Raw genomic sequence first — 14,009 nt, 5'->3', positions numbered from 1 at the left:
AGACGATTACGGCTTAAAAATAGTTCGTAACTGGATAAATATTGCACAGGATGAAAAAGATCTCTGTCTCACTGGAATCAGATTAAGTTTTCACAAAAGCGCGGGGAATATATTTTATTTTTTTAATAAGACGTTTCACGGTTCTGGGTACAAAACAATTTGACACCACAGACAATGTAATGTTCTGGCAAATATACAGACTTGTTCAAAAAAACTTGATTCAATATTATTGGTGATATTTTTATAGAATATAGAAATTTTGATCAAAGCTCTGAATAGGTTAAAATTTAGTATCACATTTATCACAGAAGCTTGGTGCAACATTTTTTGAAAAGTCTTCGACAATTTTAATTAGTTTTGAAATTAATTGTAAACCTGAACATCGACGGAAATACCAATATATTACACGAACCCATGCCTTCAGTAGTTAATCTTATTTTAAGAGTACTGCGAAGGCATATAACACACAAAGCGAACCTTAAGAACCATACTAAAGTAAGAAAGAAGAATTTTGTCATGTAGATACAGAATATGTTTTGAAATTCTTTGCGTTTTTTGGTAAACAATATAAAAGTTCATGTTTAACAAGAACTTGTTGCTATATATTTTATCTTTTATCACAATAATTTACCAACAATAAAAAATAAATGCTCATTCAAGACTCGCACACTGCTCGGGCAGTCGTCATAGACTAGGATCTGGTACGCAGAAGGCACTGATCAATAACGTCATCTTATAAAGTTAGGCAAACTATCTTACGCTTATATTATTTAATCACTCGCAATATTTCAATGTAAAAATTATGCTGGAATAAGTCGTAAACATAAAGCTTGCAACGTTTGCCATAACTTTTTGTACATTTACATAAGCTACAAATAATCACTGGTTGTTGACGTCAAAAACAATATTACAAAACTATTTTTACTAAAAACTACGTCGAATGAAACAATTTATTTATTATTATCATTGAAATCCCCATAATAGGCACTGGACATAGCTTTGTATTTATTAGTAACATGCCTACAGTTTGCTCTAAGTACATAAAATAAAATGTTTAGTTACTCAATAAGAATAACTATCGTAAAATGAAAAATATACCATAATATTGTATGAATCTGAAACTGTGTTCATTTTGTGATTAAATGTAGCTTATAAATCCCATTTAAAAGTAGTATTACATTTAGGCACATTAAACAAGTATTGTATTTTATATTTAGGCTTATATTAATTTTTATATATTTCATCCAAGTAATTTATTTTTATAGCTTGGACAACGCACCTTTGCATCTAAAATTCTTACAAAATATAAATGTAATACATAGTTAGTATGTAAATATCTTGTGTGAATGAAAGAGGCACTTTTTGTAATGGAAGTAAATCGCATTCGGCGCGCACAGTTAGTTTTCGATCACTATTTCTAAACATTATTTTACTCGCTACATATTATTATCTATATTTACATACATTTATACGGGGATACATAAATTAAACAAGCGATTCATAAATTACGCATTATCATTTAACAATCGTATATTATTCACTCATTACGTTACTCAAGCTCAAAGAATCATTTATACTTCTTATACATTTCTTTCATAAAATAAGTAATATGTGTCCCCGTAATGAGTAATCATGATACAAATAAACACATATTTATAACAATTATGTAATGTGGCCATAATCATAATAACTAACTTCTAAATTATATCACGACTTACTATGAGTTAAAGCGTCTTACAACTATATAATGTATCTATACATATTAAATCGTCTGTATATATTTCTGAAACATAAAATATATTATCGGAATTTCAACAGGAGGTACTGTATTATTGTACTGCAAGTTTATTATGTGATGTATTATTTAAATGTTTAGAATATTATTAAGTCATTTCATTCGTTACGTAAAACGTTAGCGTATTATAAAATAAAATAATTTTCTTCTGCTTAATCTCAACTAAACTTAACTTGAATATTATCAACCATTGCACCATCAACAAAAATCAGATCTTAGATCTCAAATAAATAATATGTACAGATCAAAGCAAAATTATAGAACTTAAAACATAAAACGAATCTGGTAATTTAGGTTAAATGTTAAAAGACTAAAATATTATGTGAAATACCTACTTACAGGACTGTTTCACAGTTGAGTGTTACCTACGAGACACTGACTCGAAATTATTTCACAACACAATTTAAAAATTAACAGAATATCGAGAAATAAATACATAAACTAAAATATGACGTCGGAACTATAATATTGTTGGAAGTTTCCCGCTCATTTGTATGCAGTACCTATTAACTTTGTGAAAATAGTTTTCAACACTAGCACCTAATTTATGTGATACAGGACAGGCACCAACCACATTAACCTATGTTGTTGTTCTACACAGTAGACATACGTTTTCGTTTCGAAATAAATTCCCCGCCTCACATCTTTCTGGCACATCTATTTCAATTTTAAATGTAGATACAATAACCAAGGTATTTATAAATCCTGAACTGCTTTCCCACGATTCTATTGAGATATAAAAAGTAAAGTTGTCAACGGTGATACTCTATTTCGAATTAATTTTAACTCCGAAGCTTAAAATATACGTATACATGTCAAAAATAAATTTTGGACCCGACAAAACATGAATGGATGTTGACTTCCAGCTAGACAAGGCATCCATCGTTGAGGCCATTGTTGATTTTGCTCTGTGAATCGGTGAGAGTGCCAGGGTAAGTATGGCACTGTTGAGAGGGAAGATTGTAGTTGATTTCAGGGTCGTAATACTCTTGATCCGGGTCAATCGGGACAAGAAGGTTGGTAGATTTGGGAATGAAGCCGTCGGTTGTGGCGTAGCCTGCGTCTGAGTTGGGAGGAAGACTGAGGACGCTGTCGGGCCTGTTGTAGTCTACATCGACGATTTGCGGTTGGATGTAGATGGTGTCTAAGGAAGAGACTGTGTCGATGGACGAGTCGTTGTTGAATGGGACCCCGCACGTGTAGCTGGAAGCGAGGATGTTGGCTGACTCGGGCCTGATGTAGGGAGACGTCTCGACAGAGGCTGGGTAAGTCGTCGGCGACTCATACGTCCCTGGTAAGTTGTAAGATGTGAGCGGCGACTGCCGTGTGGTGGAGTTGTTCTCTTTGTTGCAAGACGCCTTGTGCATTGATAGCATGTCCATCAACTGTCGCCTTTGTACTTCCAAGTCCTGAAAAAAACAACGTAACTGTTCATAATATTATCTTTGGTTGGTATTTTATAGCCTGACCAGGAACATAAAAACCCTGGCATAGAGGCGCGTCTATTGCATTTGAAAGTGCAACACTAAGTACAGTCGTACCTGTGTTAAATTGATAGGCTAACTTTATGTATCAGGATTCAGGATTACGTCCTAATTTGACATTCTCATAAATTAACGAATAAAGATTATATAGGTAACCTGGTTTAAATAAATTAAATGAAACCATCAATCGAGCTAGTAGGATTTATTTTATTATTCATCAATAATCAAATTCAGAACTTGAATATTCAACTGCAATGTCTGCTCATGAACGCTTCAAACTCGGTACTTCTTTCCCAATTCCATAAAATTCAACACTTAGAAAGTGACAAAAATCTTTAAAATAGGTAGTTGAAACAAACCACAGCTAATTTTCATAGAGGACTGTACTATACGATAAACATGTCAGTCAATTTGACAACCTTTGTCGGAAACATTATTCAATGAAAATATTGTCCGAACCCTTAGTATTCTCTTCGACAAATACTTTAACACATTGTGAACCACTTTTCTTTCACGACTATAAAAAGATTTTAGCAGTTTAATTGGTCTATTCCACTTTGATCACCTGGCTTTGATGACCCAGGTGATCAAAGTCCACTTTCAGCGACAATTTAGTGTCCTTTGATCACCTACGGATACGATGCCCTGGGTGATCAAAGTGGACCCCAGTTAAATTATTATTTTAGTGTCCTTTGATCACCTACATACAAATCACACCTACTCTTATACTTAATGTACGGACAAACATTGTTCAGGTAAGTAACGCTTTAAAATATTTCATGCTGTAAAAAAAATTGACTACTATATTAAGAAAATGTTTGTACTTACAACGATTGGACATGACGTGTCTATCAGAGGAGGTGTGATTTGTATGTAGGTGATCAAAGGACACTAAAATAATAATTTAATTGGAGTCCACTTTGATCACCCAGGGCATCATATCCGTGGGTGATCAAAGGACACTAAATTGTCGCTGGAAGTGGACTTTGATCACCTGGGTCATCAAAGCCAGGTGATCAAAGTGGAATAGACCGTTTAATTCACAAAATCAATTGCGCACATTTAAAATAAAGTTTGTTTACACTTTGACAGCAATAGACTGACATGCAAGGTGACATGTCAATGAAGTTTTCAGTTACTGTTGCCATTAAAAGAAATTAGTACCATTAGTTTTCCGCAACATGGCGAGGGTTTTTATGTTCCAGCCCCCCTAGACAAAACGCACTTTTTGATCGAATCGAAAATCGAATCCGTCAAAACTCCATACAAAAAAGGGGCTTTTCAACCACTTATCGACTGGTTTGCGATTATAATTTGCACTTTGTCTAGACCGACTGGTCGGGCTATATAATGGACATTTCCCTTTTTTTTTTCATTCGAATAATTTTAATTTAATACATACAATTTTTTTTGTAGATATTTCCAAATAATTAACCTTATCCTCATTAGCATTTCCTTGTTAATTAACTAGTAAAGCTAACGTTTTCGTTTAACTGCTAATTATCCTCGAAACGTCCAAAAATGCTTAAATGCGATTTTCGTGTCACGTTGAGAGATTACGATAAATAGTAATTATAAAAGACATTCTCAGCCCATTACTGTTAATGAGTTTTTCAATGGCTCTGTGCTTGTAAGACGTCATTGCATCATGATAAGACTGAAGAACGATGTTGTTGAAGTTTTACCTTTAAGATTACATTTCTATTTACTCTTATAATTAGACAGGGTGACATGCATGATACTAAATAAAATATTTTTCTTTCTTTCTTTCATGCATGGTACATAGTACATAGGCCTATTCATTTGCTGATGAAGGACAAAAAATATTTGCATTTGCAGGCAGCTTTAAATTTCTTCTACCGTTATATCCAGACCTAAACGCAAAGAACTTTTTTATAACATTGTTAATTGCTCCTTACCTTTAGCTGCGCCTTCAAGTCTATATTCTGGTTCTCCAGCACCTCGCTCTCTGTCACCAGGTTGACAGTTCGTTCCCGCTTCTTCATCCTGCATTTGGTCGCGGCTATTTTGTTCCGTTCTCTTCTCCTCCGCCTACGTTCTTCATCTTCTGGTGTCAACTGGAAATAAATGAGAATAATCAGTTAGTAATTTGATACAGAATAAGATAAAAGTCTCGGAGAAATTACACGTTTCATCACCCCGTAGTGTTTAGATGTAGGTAATAGCTTTTCCAGAACTTTTTGGCCAGAAAAATGTAAAGATCCAACGAACCCAAGAGGGGTAGGAAGGGGGCGGTTCTCAAATGCTTTGTATCCTTGGTATTTGTTAATAGGAAATCCTTACTGGCAATAGATTGGCTTTTACCTAGATCTACCAAGTATCTATCAGCCAGTAAAAATCTTACTAAAGATATCTTTAGTAAGATTTTTACTGGCTGGTTTGCATCTGCAAACTCCCATGTTTAATCGTTTGGGAAAGAACATTGTATCGGACTTTCTGTTCCATTCATAAATGCTTGATTTAATTCAATCAATTAAACAGTTCTAAACCACGGAAATGTAAATTGGAAGAGGATATCGCATCCTGCCGATTGTTATTCGTAACCACTGGATAATTTCTCATTGTCATATTCATATTACTTTCAAAATCGGGGAGTTCAGTCACGCCCGCTGACGCGCATTCGCGATGCCTTCTTAGTAACCTCATAAAACTTCAATGATGCCGTTGTATTAAAATGCAAGGGCAGTCGCGGTAAAAGCTAGTTTAGATACGGCTGGCAATCTATGCAAGGGTTCCTGGACGGAGTTTACAGTTGCAAATATCTTTGCACTTGATGATGGTGCAATTTAACTGTGCATGCGTGTATTGCACTCTTTATTGCACTGCACAGGCGGCATTTTGTTGAAAGCACAGTATTCTTACCTATCCAGTGGGTAATGAAAATATTATTGACCATAATGCGTAACTTACACTAAGGTTGGGTTGCACCATCTTACTTTAACTTTGACAAATTTCAAAAATCTGTCAAACTCCATACAAAAAGCACCGGTTATCGCTATAGTAACCATCAAAGTTTGGTGGTGCAACTCAGCCTAAGTATGTACTTTCCTTTGCGTAAGTTATGACGAATTACTACCATTTGCGTCATTTAAATTGCGCCAGATGACTTTTTTATATTTTTCAATAAATAGAGCATAAATTACTAATGAAACATTATTAGCCCCTTCTACCAAACTAAATCAAAATGTTTGTTTTGTCAGTAGTGGGCTCACCATAACAGTTCAGTGGTCGAAGGGGATAGAACTACCCCCTTGTAAAAAGAGGAAAAATAGTAAATAAATTCATTCTTATTTCTCAATTGCTAGTTATTCTTTGAATGAAAACAGCGTGAGAAAACAATACCTACTAGAACTGTTATGAATAATAATTACTAGAATTGTGAATTAGAAGCTACAATCATCCTCGTTGGCCACGTTAGGTCAGAGGCGAACACTTCTCGTAAAGGAATGTATGTATTTTAATTAACTTGTAACTGATTCACCCTTTTCAACTTGAGTGTATCATCCGGCTTATGAAATTACTTGTACCTAGTGTCTCACTAATTTGTGTGTAATTATCATGCCAGATAAACACATACGTACCTATTAGGTAATACACGGTCTACATACAGTAGGTACTGTGCTTGTTTCGAGTTAATCAATGTATGAAATATTACGGATTGTCTTGTCCAAATGAAAGACTTACCTAACACGCGAATAAGAAAAAAAAATCAAGTTTATCCTAAAATTGTTGGTGCTTACCTACTTCTATTTACCCGACTGCGCCAGAAAGAGGGTTATGTTTTTAAGCAACATTCTAAATTTATCTTTCTCATTTAGTCTTTTTAAACTTGCGTGTAATATTTGCGTAAATATCAGTTAAGTCCCTTACTGATGCATTGAAGTTTAGCTATTGAAAACTACAATTACCTAATTGTGAAGGACGTTTGGATGAAGCCCAGATTTAGGTCATTTCCCATTTTCTACCGCGACGGGCATCACTCGAATGGGGAAAATGGGAGATGCCACGAACTTTTTAATTATGGTCTGATAAACTGACCTCTAGATAGATAAAGATAGGAAGGAAGGCGCTGGATGCAGCCCGCTGCCAACCGGTCAATATGGAAATCATTGGGGAGACCTATTTTCAGCAGTGGACATCCTATGGCTGAAATGATGATGTGTAGGATGGACGGATGAATAATTTTATTGCTTTTTAGTTAAACTTGTTGAATGGCAGTTCCCTGAGACTATTCTCTTCTGAATCAAAAACCTCTTCCTTTGTAATTGGTTAAAATATCGTGGTTAACTAACCCCATCAGATTTGGTCGTCTGGGTATGACTGCTGTCGTAGTCGTCGTCGCTCTCCTCCTTCTTCAGCCGCTTGAAGCCGCCGTCGGTGTCGCTGCCCGACATCTTGCGCTTCGACTCGATGGAGATCTTCAAGCCTGCTCGTATGAGGTCCGAGCATGTCTGTAACAATATCATACAATTATTTAGTTTTTTTACGGGACTATTCCCACCTCTCGTTCCCACCACTGCAACTCCTGTGTAGCCAGGATCTACAGCTTGACCGCCATAAAAACCCAACCAATGAAGGTCAAGTTTGTCCCGGGTGAAAGTTAAACTGTCATTGGACCCGCAACGAAATTATTTTTTTTATGCATAACAAGGCAGGTATTTGACCACAATCGCACCTGATGTTAAGTGGGATGCGGTCTAGGATGGTACATACTGCCCTGTAAGTGCCTATTCACTCTCGCCTTGAAAAGGCCCGGATTATAGTTTTCGGGAAAGACAGCAGCAGGCAACGAATTCCAGTCCCTAGCTGTTCGCATTATAAAAGAGTCATCGAAACGCTTAGTGCGAGCTGGTGGAATTAATCAGAAGAACTTAAGAGGAGTTCGAAATTAAGGTTCGACTTCCCTACATTGCAAAGCGGATGACAGGTGACAAACAAAGTTTTAATACAATTATTTAGTTAGGTATCATCACAGTTAAGCTGAGTTGCACCCTTACTTTAACTTTAACAAAAGTCAAAAATCCATCAGACTCCACACATAAAACGTCTGTTATTGTTATACTTAGCTACTATTAAAGTAAGATGGTGTACCTAACTCAGGCTTAGTATGTACTACAAAATAGAGCTATCCTATGCAGGTGGGTCGTCTAAGCTCAAGACCAGATTAGAGGGTCATGTGTAGGCATACGATTTAAGACCTCAACAAATGTCCAGTCCCGAATGAGTTGCGATTGCGAAATATAGCAGCTACTTATACTTAACATTTATTGCATGACTGACATGATATTGCATGAGCCTGGAGTAAATCATTAAGTAAAGTCATTACAGTTTTCTACTCTAGAGTACCTATTAGAGATGAAAAGCTCAAAAATATGAAATTAATGCCCAAAGTCATAATATTATCTTGTAAATTTTGATCAAGGGCTAGGACAAGAACGAGAATATATTTAATATGTTTTTGTGCCCTTAAACCTAGAATATTCATAGCAATTTCCATCCATCACGCGTCTCTACCTTTATTTTCCGGAGTACCTTACTGAGCTACAACTCTTCTATTTCCTACGTCCATAATATAATGTAGTATTCCAGTAACGTCCTTTCGTTCATCTACGCATCATCTACCTACATACTTCCTCTTAGATCTTAATTTATATTTATTTACATTGACGGTTCGGATCACGCGTAGGCTCAAGCTCAACACTTACCTACTATTGATTAAGATAACTATAATTAAGATTGATGTGTTTATATGCATCTACCTTGAACCAGGTATAGAGAAGAATTACAATAATTATAAAGTACCGATCGTGGCTAAGATTTTTTATTGTTTTACCAACAAATTCACGGTCACTATTGATTGAGTGTTCCCGTCAAGGTTGGGTTCAAATCTTTATTATTATTCATTGAACAACAGTGTAGCTTACTTTATTAATATCATTTTTAATTACATCTCAAAAATGCAATTTTATGGTCCGATAGAAAAATGATTAATGAACTTAATTTCAGTAATTTAATTAACAACACAAAAAATCTAGAGGCACGAAACAAAAACGTAACTTATTTCTGTTCCGACTATTATAAACGTGAGAATGTAATTCTTTTACTATTAACTCATTACCATTCTATAATTGACTAAGTAGATAAGTAAGTAGGTACTATTAAATCGATTTAAATTGCATTAATAGCTATAATTAATCGTTTCGATTAATCGATTTGCTGCTTCATTTAAGCAAGCATGTTTTGTGAATACGGGTGTTAGCCGGTCAAGACGGTAAAAATCCAACAGTTCAAAACTAACGCATCTGAAGGATCTGATTTACATAAAATGCTAATATTTTAGATTTGTATAAACAAATGAATTCTAGTCATATCCAGTTCACAGGAAGTTAAAGGTTAGATAACCCAGACTTAACCTGTAGTTGTAGAACCCGCCTTCCATATTAATGCAATATTTTTCTCACATTACTAGTGTCCGCCTATTGTTCATCTGGCAATGTAGGCAAAGGTCTAGTATTCATCATAAATGTGCATAATTTAAATAAATGTAAATGGAAATCTCATTCAATGGCTTCACATTAGATTGGCAGAGCATTAACTGTAATTACCCCAGAAAAAATGTCAGCATTCAATCAATTGATTCATGCTTTGTTTACTGGTTAAAACTTGCGGAAAAACAAATTGGATAAGGAGCGCTTGTTACAGAGTAAAAAACAAAGCATTATACTGTTTAATGGGTAGAAAGAAATATTTAACAGGAAATGTTTCCTTGACATTAGTGTACCCATACCATGATTAGAACAAAATAAATTAATTAATATAAAATAATCTTATAGGGATTTTACCACCTTTCCCTCATTAGAATATAATAATGTATAGTACATATCCTGATACTACATGTTACATACATGCTAAAAGTCACGTAGTCACTTAATAAAACTACAATAAAGTTTTCAATTAATTTTATAAAAATCCCACTAAACAGACTCATAATACCCACTGCCCCAGTTTGCGGCTAAACATTCTAATGAATATTTATTTATTACCCGCGGTTTATTAACTAACTGAATTATACCCATAAATTAGCAGAATCACGCCTTAACTGCGTAGAGTCACAACAGAAAACTTATTTCGATTTGACTTCTTAATTTATTACTTGGCTGATAACCAGTCTATTTAGGAACATCAAATCATCCCAATTATGTTTTGCATATTTTATTTAGGAAAACAAGTCGTTGAAACAGTTTTGAAAGCCGTCAATCTTGTGTAGAGACTTAGAGGTTTTTATTATTAGGTATAAAATGTGAAATTCACCGTACATTTCTTAAATATTTTATTGGAATGCACTAAGAAGAGGGGTACCTGTTAATAGTCTTCCTATCATATTATCAGAAGTTTCAAAGTACAGTAAACAACACACACCTTACGTTTATCATGACCTTTACCTCTGTTATCTAAAAAAAAAGAAATTGTTGCGGAACAGTGTGCCCACAGTGGCGAAAAACCACAAGCCATGGTGATGAGTCATCAACAAAAGAAGAAGAAGAATAATTGTCTCACCTTTTGTATGCTTTGTGGGGTTCCTGATGCAGGCGAGGTGGCTGAAGAACCGTTGGACATGGAAGAGTTGGAGTCATTGCCGCTTGCACCCTGAAATGGTAAGTGGATCCTTTAGTTTTAAACTTTTACATGTCTATACTTTGTCGTTGATTCACTGGGTTTGACCATAAGTAAAGTGGATAGAGGCCACTAATTTTTCCAGCTCAATTCCTTATGAATTTCCAGGGCATGCTAAATGTAATTAGGAAGTTTCTACCTGCCAGACAGTGGATTATTATTGCCTGCCGTGAAAAAATCTAACTAACTACCTATGTTTGGGTGGGTAAGTAGTTGGGAATAATACCTGGTGCATTATAGAGAAACTGCATAATTACGGACAAAGCTTCACTATATTTTATGCAATCCGTGTATTTTTTATGAAATTAATCAAGATCAAAATAGATTTGCTCGTCAGTGTAGTTGTCGATTGGTCAACAGAGTATAATTGCGGGAAGGGAAATGAGTTCGCTGTATAGTTGGTAGGTAGGTAGGTACTCCACAGTTAATGGGACAGTTTCCAGGTCACTGCCGTAAGCGTGCCCAAACAAAGCCATTGAAACAAAAGACTGTAGCATCTGATAAGTGGCAACCCAAAACGAATTTTGACCACACTCGTCCGTTTTAATTGTTGCAGCGGATCTTTGAAATGTTTAAATTGCATAAAATTGGCTGCGGTATTTTATTTGTTTTAACTACCGACTATAACCAATTAAATTGCTCAAATAAAGTACCAAAATTGCATTTGATCTTCATCAAAGATTTTTCTGATGAATGAAAATGCATAATTTACTTTATTAATTTTAATTACACCAAAAAGAAGGAAAAACATGATGTCCGTTCGTATTTAACCTGCTGATTGCAGTATTTTATTATTACACAGCGCTTATCAATATTATCCTTATAAATATTAATGACTGGAAATATCAGGAGCATCTATTAATTCTGTATGCGGCCCATTACAATGTTTATTATCAGATATAATTAATCCTTTGTCCCATTGTTGTTACGCTCTGAATTCTGCCCATTCATATGTTAGAGTAATGAGATTCATTCACTGTATGATAGTGCGATGCGAAAATAATCTACACAGCAAATAATGTAACTGCCATGCCGCGCGATATCTATATATAGATAACCTGATATCAAGTGTTGGGCGCCAAGGAGTCTGCTTCACTTCTACGTGTAAATAAGTAGTTTACCTAAGGTGTATGACCTCATGCGTTGCATCGGCGCCAAGAGGGTATTATCCAATGTTTATAACGAGGGAGTGAGCACCGGTCACGTGATCGCACCACTCGGATACTTGGCAACAACTCAACACTCATTGTGAATGCGAGCTGCGCAGGCGCCTATGTGACCCAAGTACAAGGGAATCTGCTTCGATTGTTTGCAGTCAAAACCGCAGGATCTTTAGGGGCTGTTGACGCAATAGCAGCAGTTGCGACACGCTCCACGTTACCTTCGATTAATCATCATATTCAGCACCAAGTACCTACCTACTCGTACTTAAGCGGTAGCTAATTCAAGTGTTATTCAGGCTAACGAATTATACTAACAGCAAAAAGTAAACAGTGCCTCACCTTGAGACTGGAATTTTTATCGTTGTAATTGTACTGGTCCAAGGGATTGGTCATGGTGATTACATCGTTGACGATTTCGGGCGTCCTCAGGGTAGTGGAGTTGACGGTCTCGGCGGACAGGAGGTTCATCATGGCGCTGCTGAGGTTGACGTTCACGCTCAGGTTGTAGGTCCCGGAGTCCCCGTCGCCCAGTGCAGCCGTCGGCGACGGCGAAGTGTCTTCGCACTTGATCGTGGGCACTGTCGAACTCATACTTGATGAGTTCATTATATCTTTGTACGGAGCCAGTTTTGCTTCTTTTTGGTCACGTTCAACACTAAAAATATCGGTGTTAGCACCTTAACCTAAGTCTATATCACGGTTACACTATCACTAGATGAGACTATTATCACTTCTTATGGTAATCTGGTTTAGAATGGCACTTATATGTCTTCTTTATAAGAAGTCTTCACGGGTAACGTTCGTTTCACTGTTTCGACCTGCAACAACGAAAAATTCAATATGAGCATACATTTTGGTAATAAAAAGTGTTTATGTATCATTAACATACAATTTTGGTCACTTCAGTAAAGGGCATGCAGTGTCGCAATTGGCCTATGGAAGGGGCGTAGCTTTCGCAAGAGTGCACACAGCGAGTTTTTAATTAGAGCTATCTGGGCATCTCGCGACCTCGCGGCCAGGATGCGACTCCAATAAAACGCTTTTTTACAGGCCCCAATTGAATACGAGTCATAAAATTGAAACTACGCGCGCTTTTTACGACGCATTTTAACGCTCTTCCGCGTGGCGTGTCGTCTCGCTCCATTGTTTGCCGCATATCACACTCGGCTGCTGCTGGACGGACAAGGACATGCACGGATTAAGCAATTAAAAAATCGCCGTGACTCCGGCGTTCAGTAGATCAGACAACATTATGTGGGGATTGAGGTGTCGAGTCGCATAATCGAACAAGTTCGTGACAGGCACATTCATTCGTACCTATTTGCGATCAAACAGAAGCTAAATCTGCAAGTTCCATATATAGCTGGCGCAGTCGAAAGCTGTCCGACGCCTTGACCCGGCCTGTATATCTGTATATCTCATATCTGTGGCACGTAAACACAATAAAGCACCAACTCAGAGTAACCTAGTTGCGGGGACCGTTTTACTTAGGTATTCCACTCGCGGAGTGTGAGGAAAATGTGCCGTAAACGCAGAATTACGGAGAGTAACGAAGACGCTCAGGGTCACGATATTCTTAGAAAATACATGGACAAAATGTTCGCTACCATTTTAAAGTGCGTGCCTTATTACCACGAGGTTAAATATCACAGTCGTTACATGATAATTAAGTTGTCGTCTAGCAAAAAACAAACGACGGTGTTCAGTCGGCTTTGCACAATGTTAAATCTTTTAGTAGCCACTATTTACTGAGCAAATTAAACACATCTGTGCAAACTCACACAAGTTGCCAATGATTTTATGTTCCAAGACGAAACGTTGGAGACGATTGGAAAGCGGCGTATAGGATAGGAGGATCTTACTGGCTAGTGT

General features: G+C 36.5%; 1 protein-coding gene across 1 annotated transcript in view; it reads right to left on the bottom strand.

The window, feature by feature from the left end:
- Positions 1-1,453: 1,453 nt before the first annotated feature.
- Positions 1,454-14,009, bottom strand: part of LOC135078057 (transcription factor kayak) — a 55,871-nt gene continuing 43,315 nt past the window's right edge. The window contains exons 2-6 of the mRNA XM_063972620.1: positions 12,477-12,955; positions 10,858-10,947; positions 7,593-7,751; positions 5,199-5,357; positions 1,454-3,204 (exon numbers count right to left, since the gene is read on the bottom strand). Coding sequence (XP_063828690.1) covers positions 2,662-3,204; positions 5,199-5,357; positions 7,593-7,751; positions 10,858-10,947; positions 12,477-12,743 — 1,218 coding nt within the window. The 5' untranslated portion in view covers positions 12,744-12,955 and the 3' untranslated portion in view covers positions 1,454-2,661. The remainder of the gene's footprint in view (positions 3,205-5,198; positions 5,358-7,592; positions 7,752-10,857; positions 10,948-12,476; positions 12,956-14,009) is intronic.

The sequence above is a fragment of the Ostrinia nubilalis genome, chromosome 14 (genome assembly GCF_963855985.1).
Source record: "Ostrinia nubilalis chromosome 14, ilOstNubi1.1, whole genome shotgun sequence".
In the NCBI taxonomy this organism is placed as follows: domain Eukaryota; kingdom Metazoa; phylum Arthropoda; class Insecta; order Lepidoptera; family Crambidae; genus Ostrinia; species Ostrinia nubilalis.
This window is presented reverse-complemented; position numbering and strand designations above follow the sequence as displayed.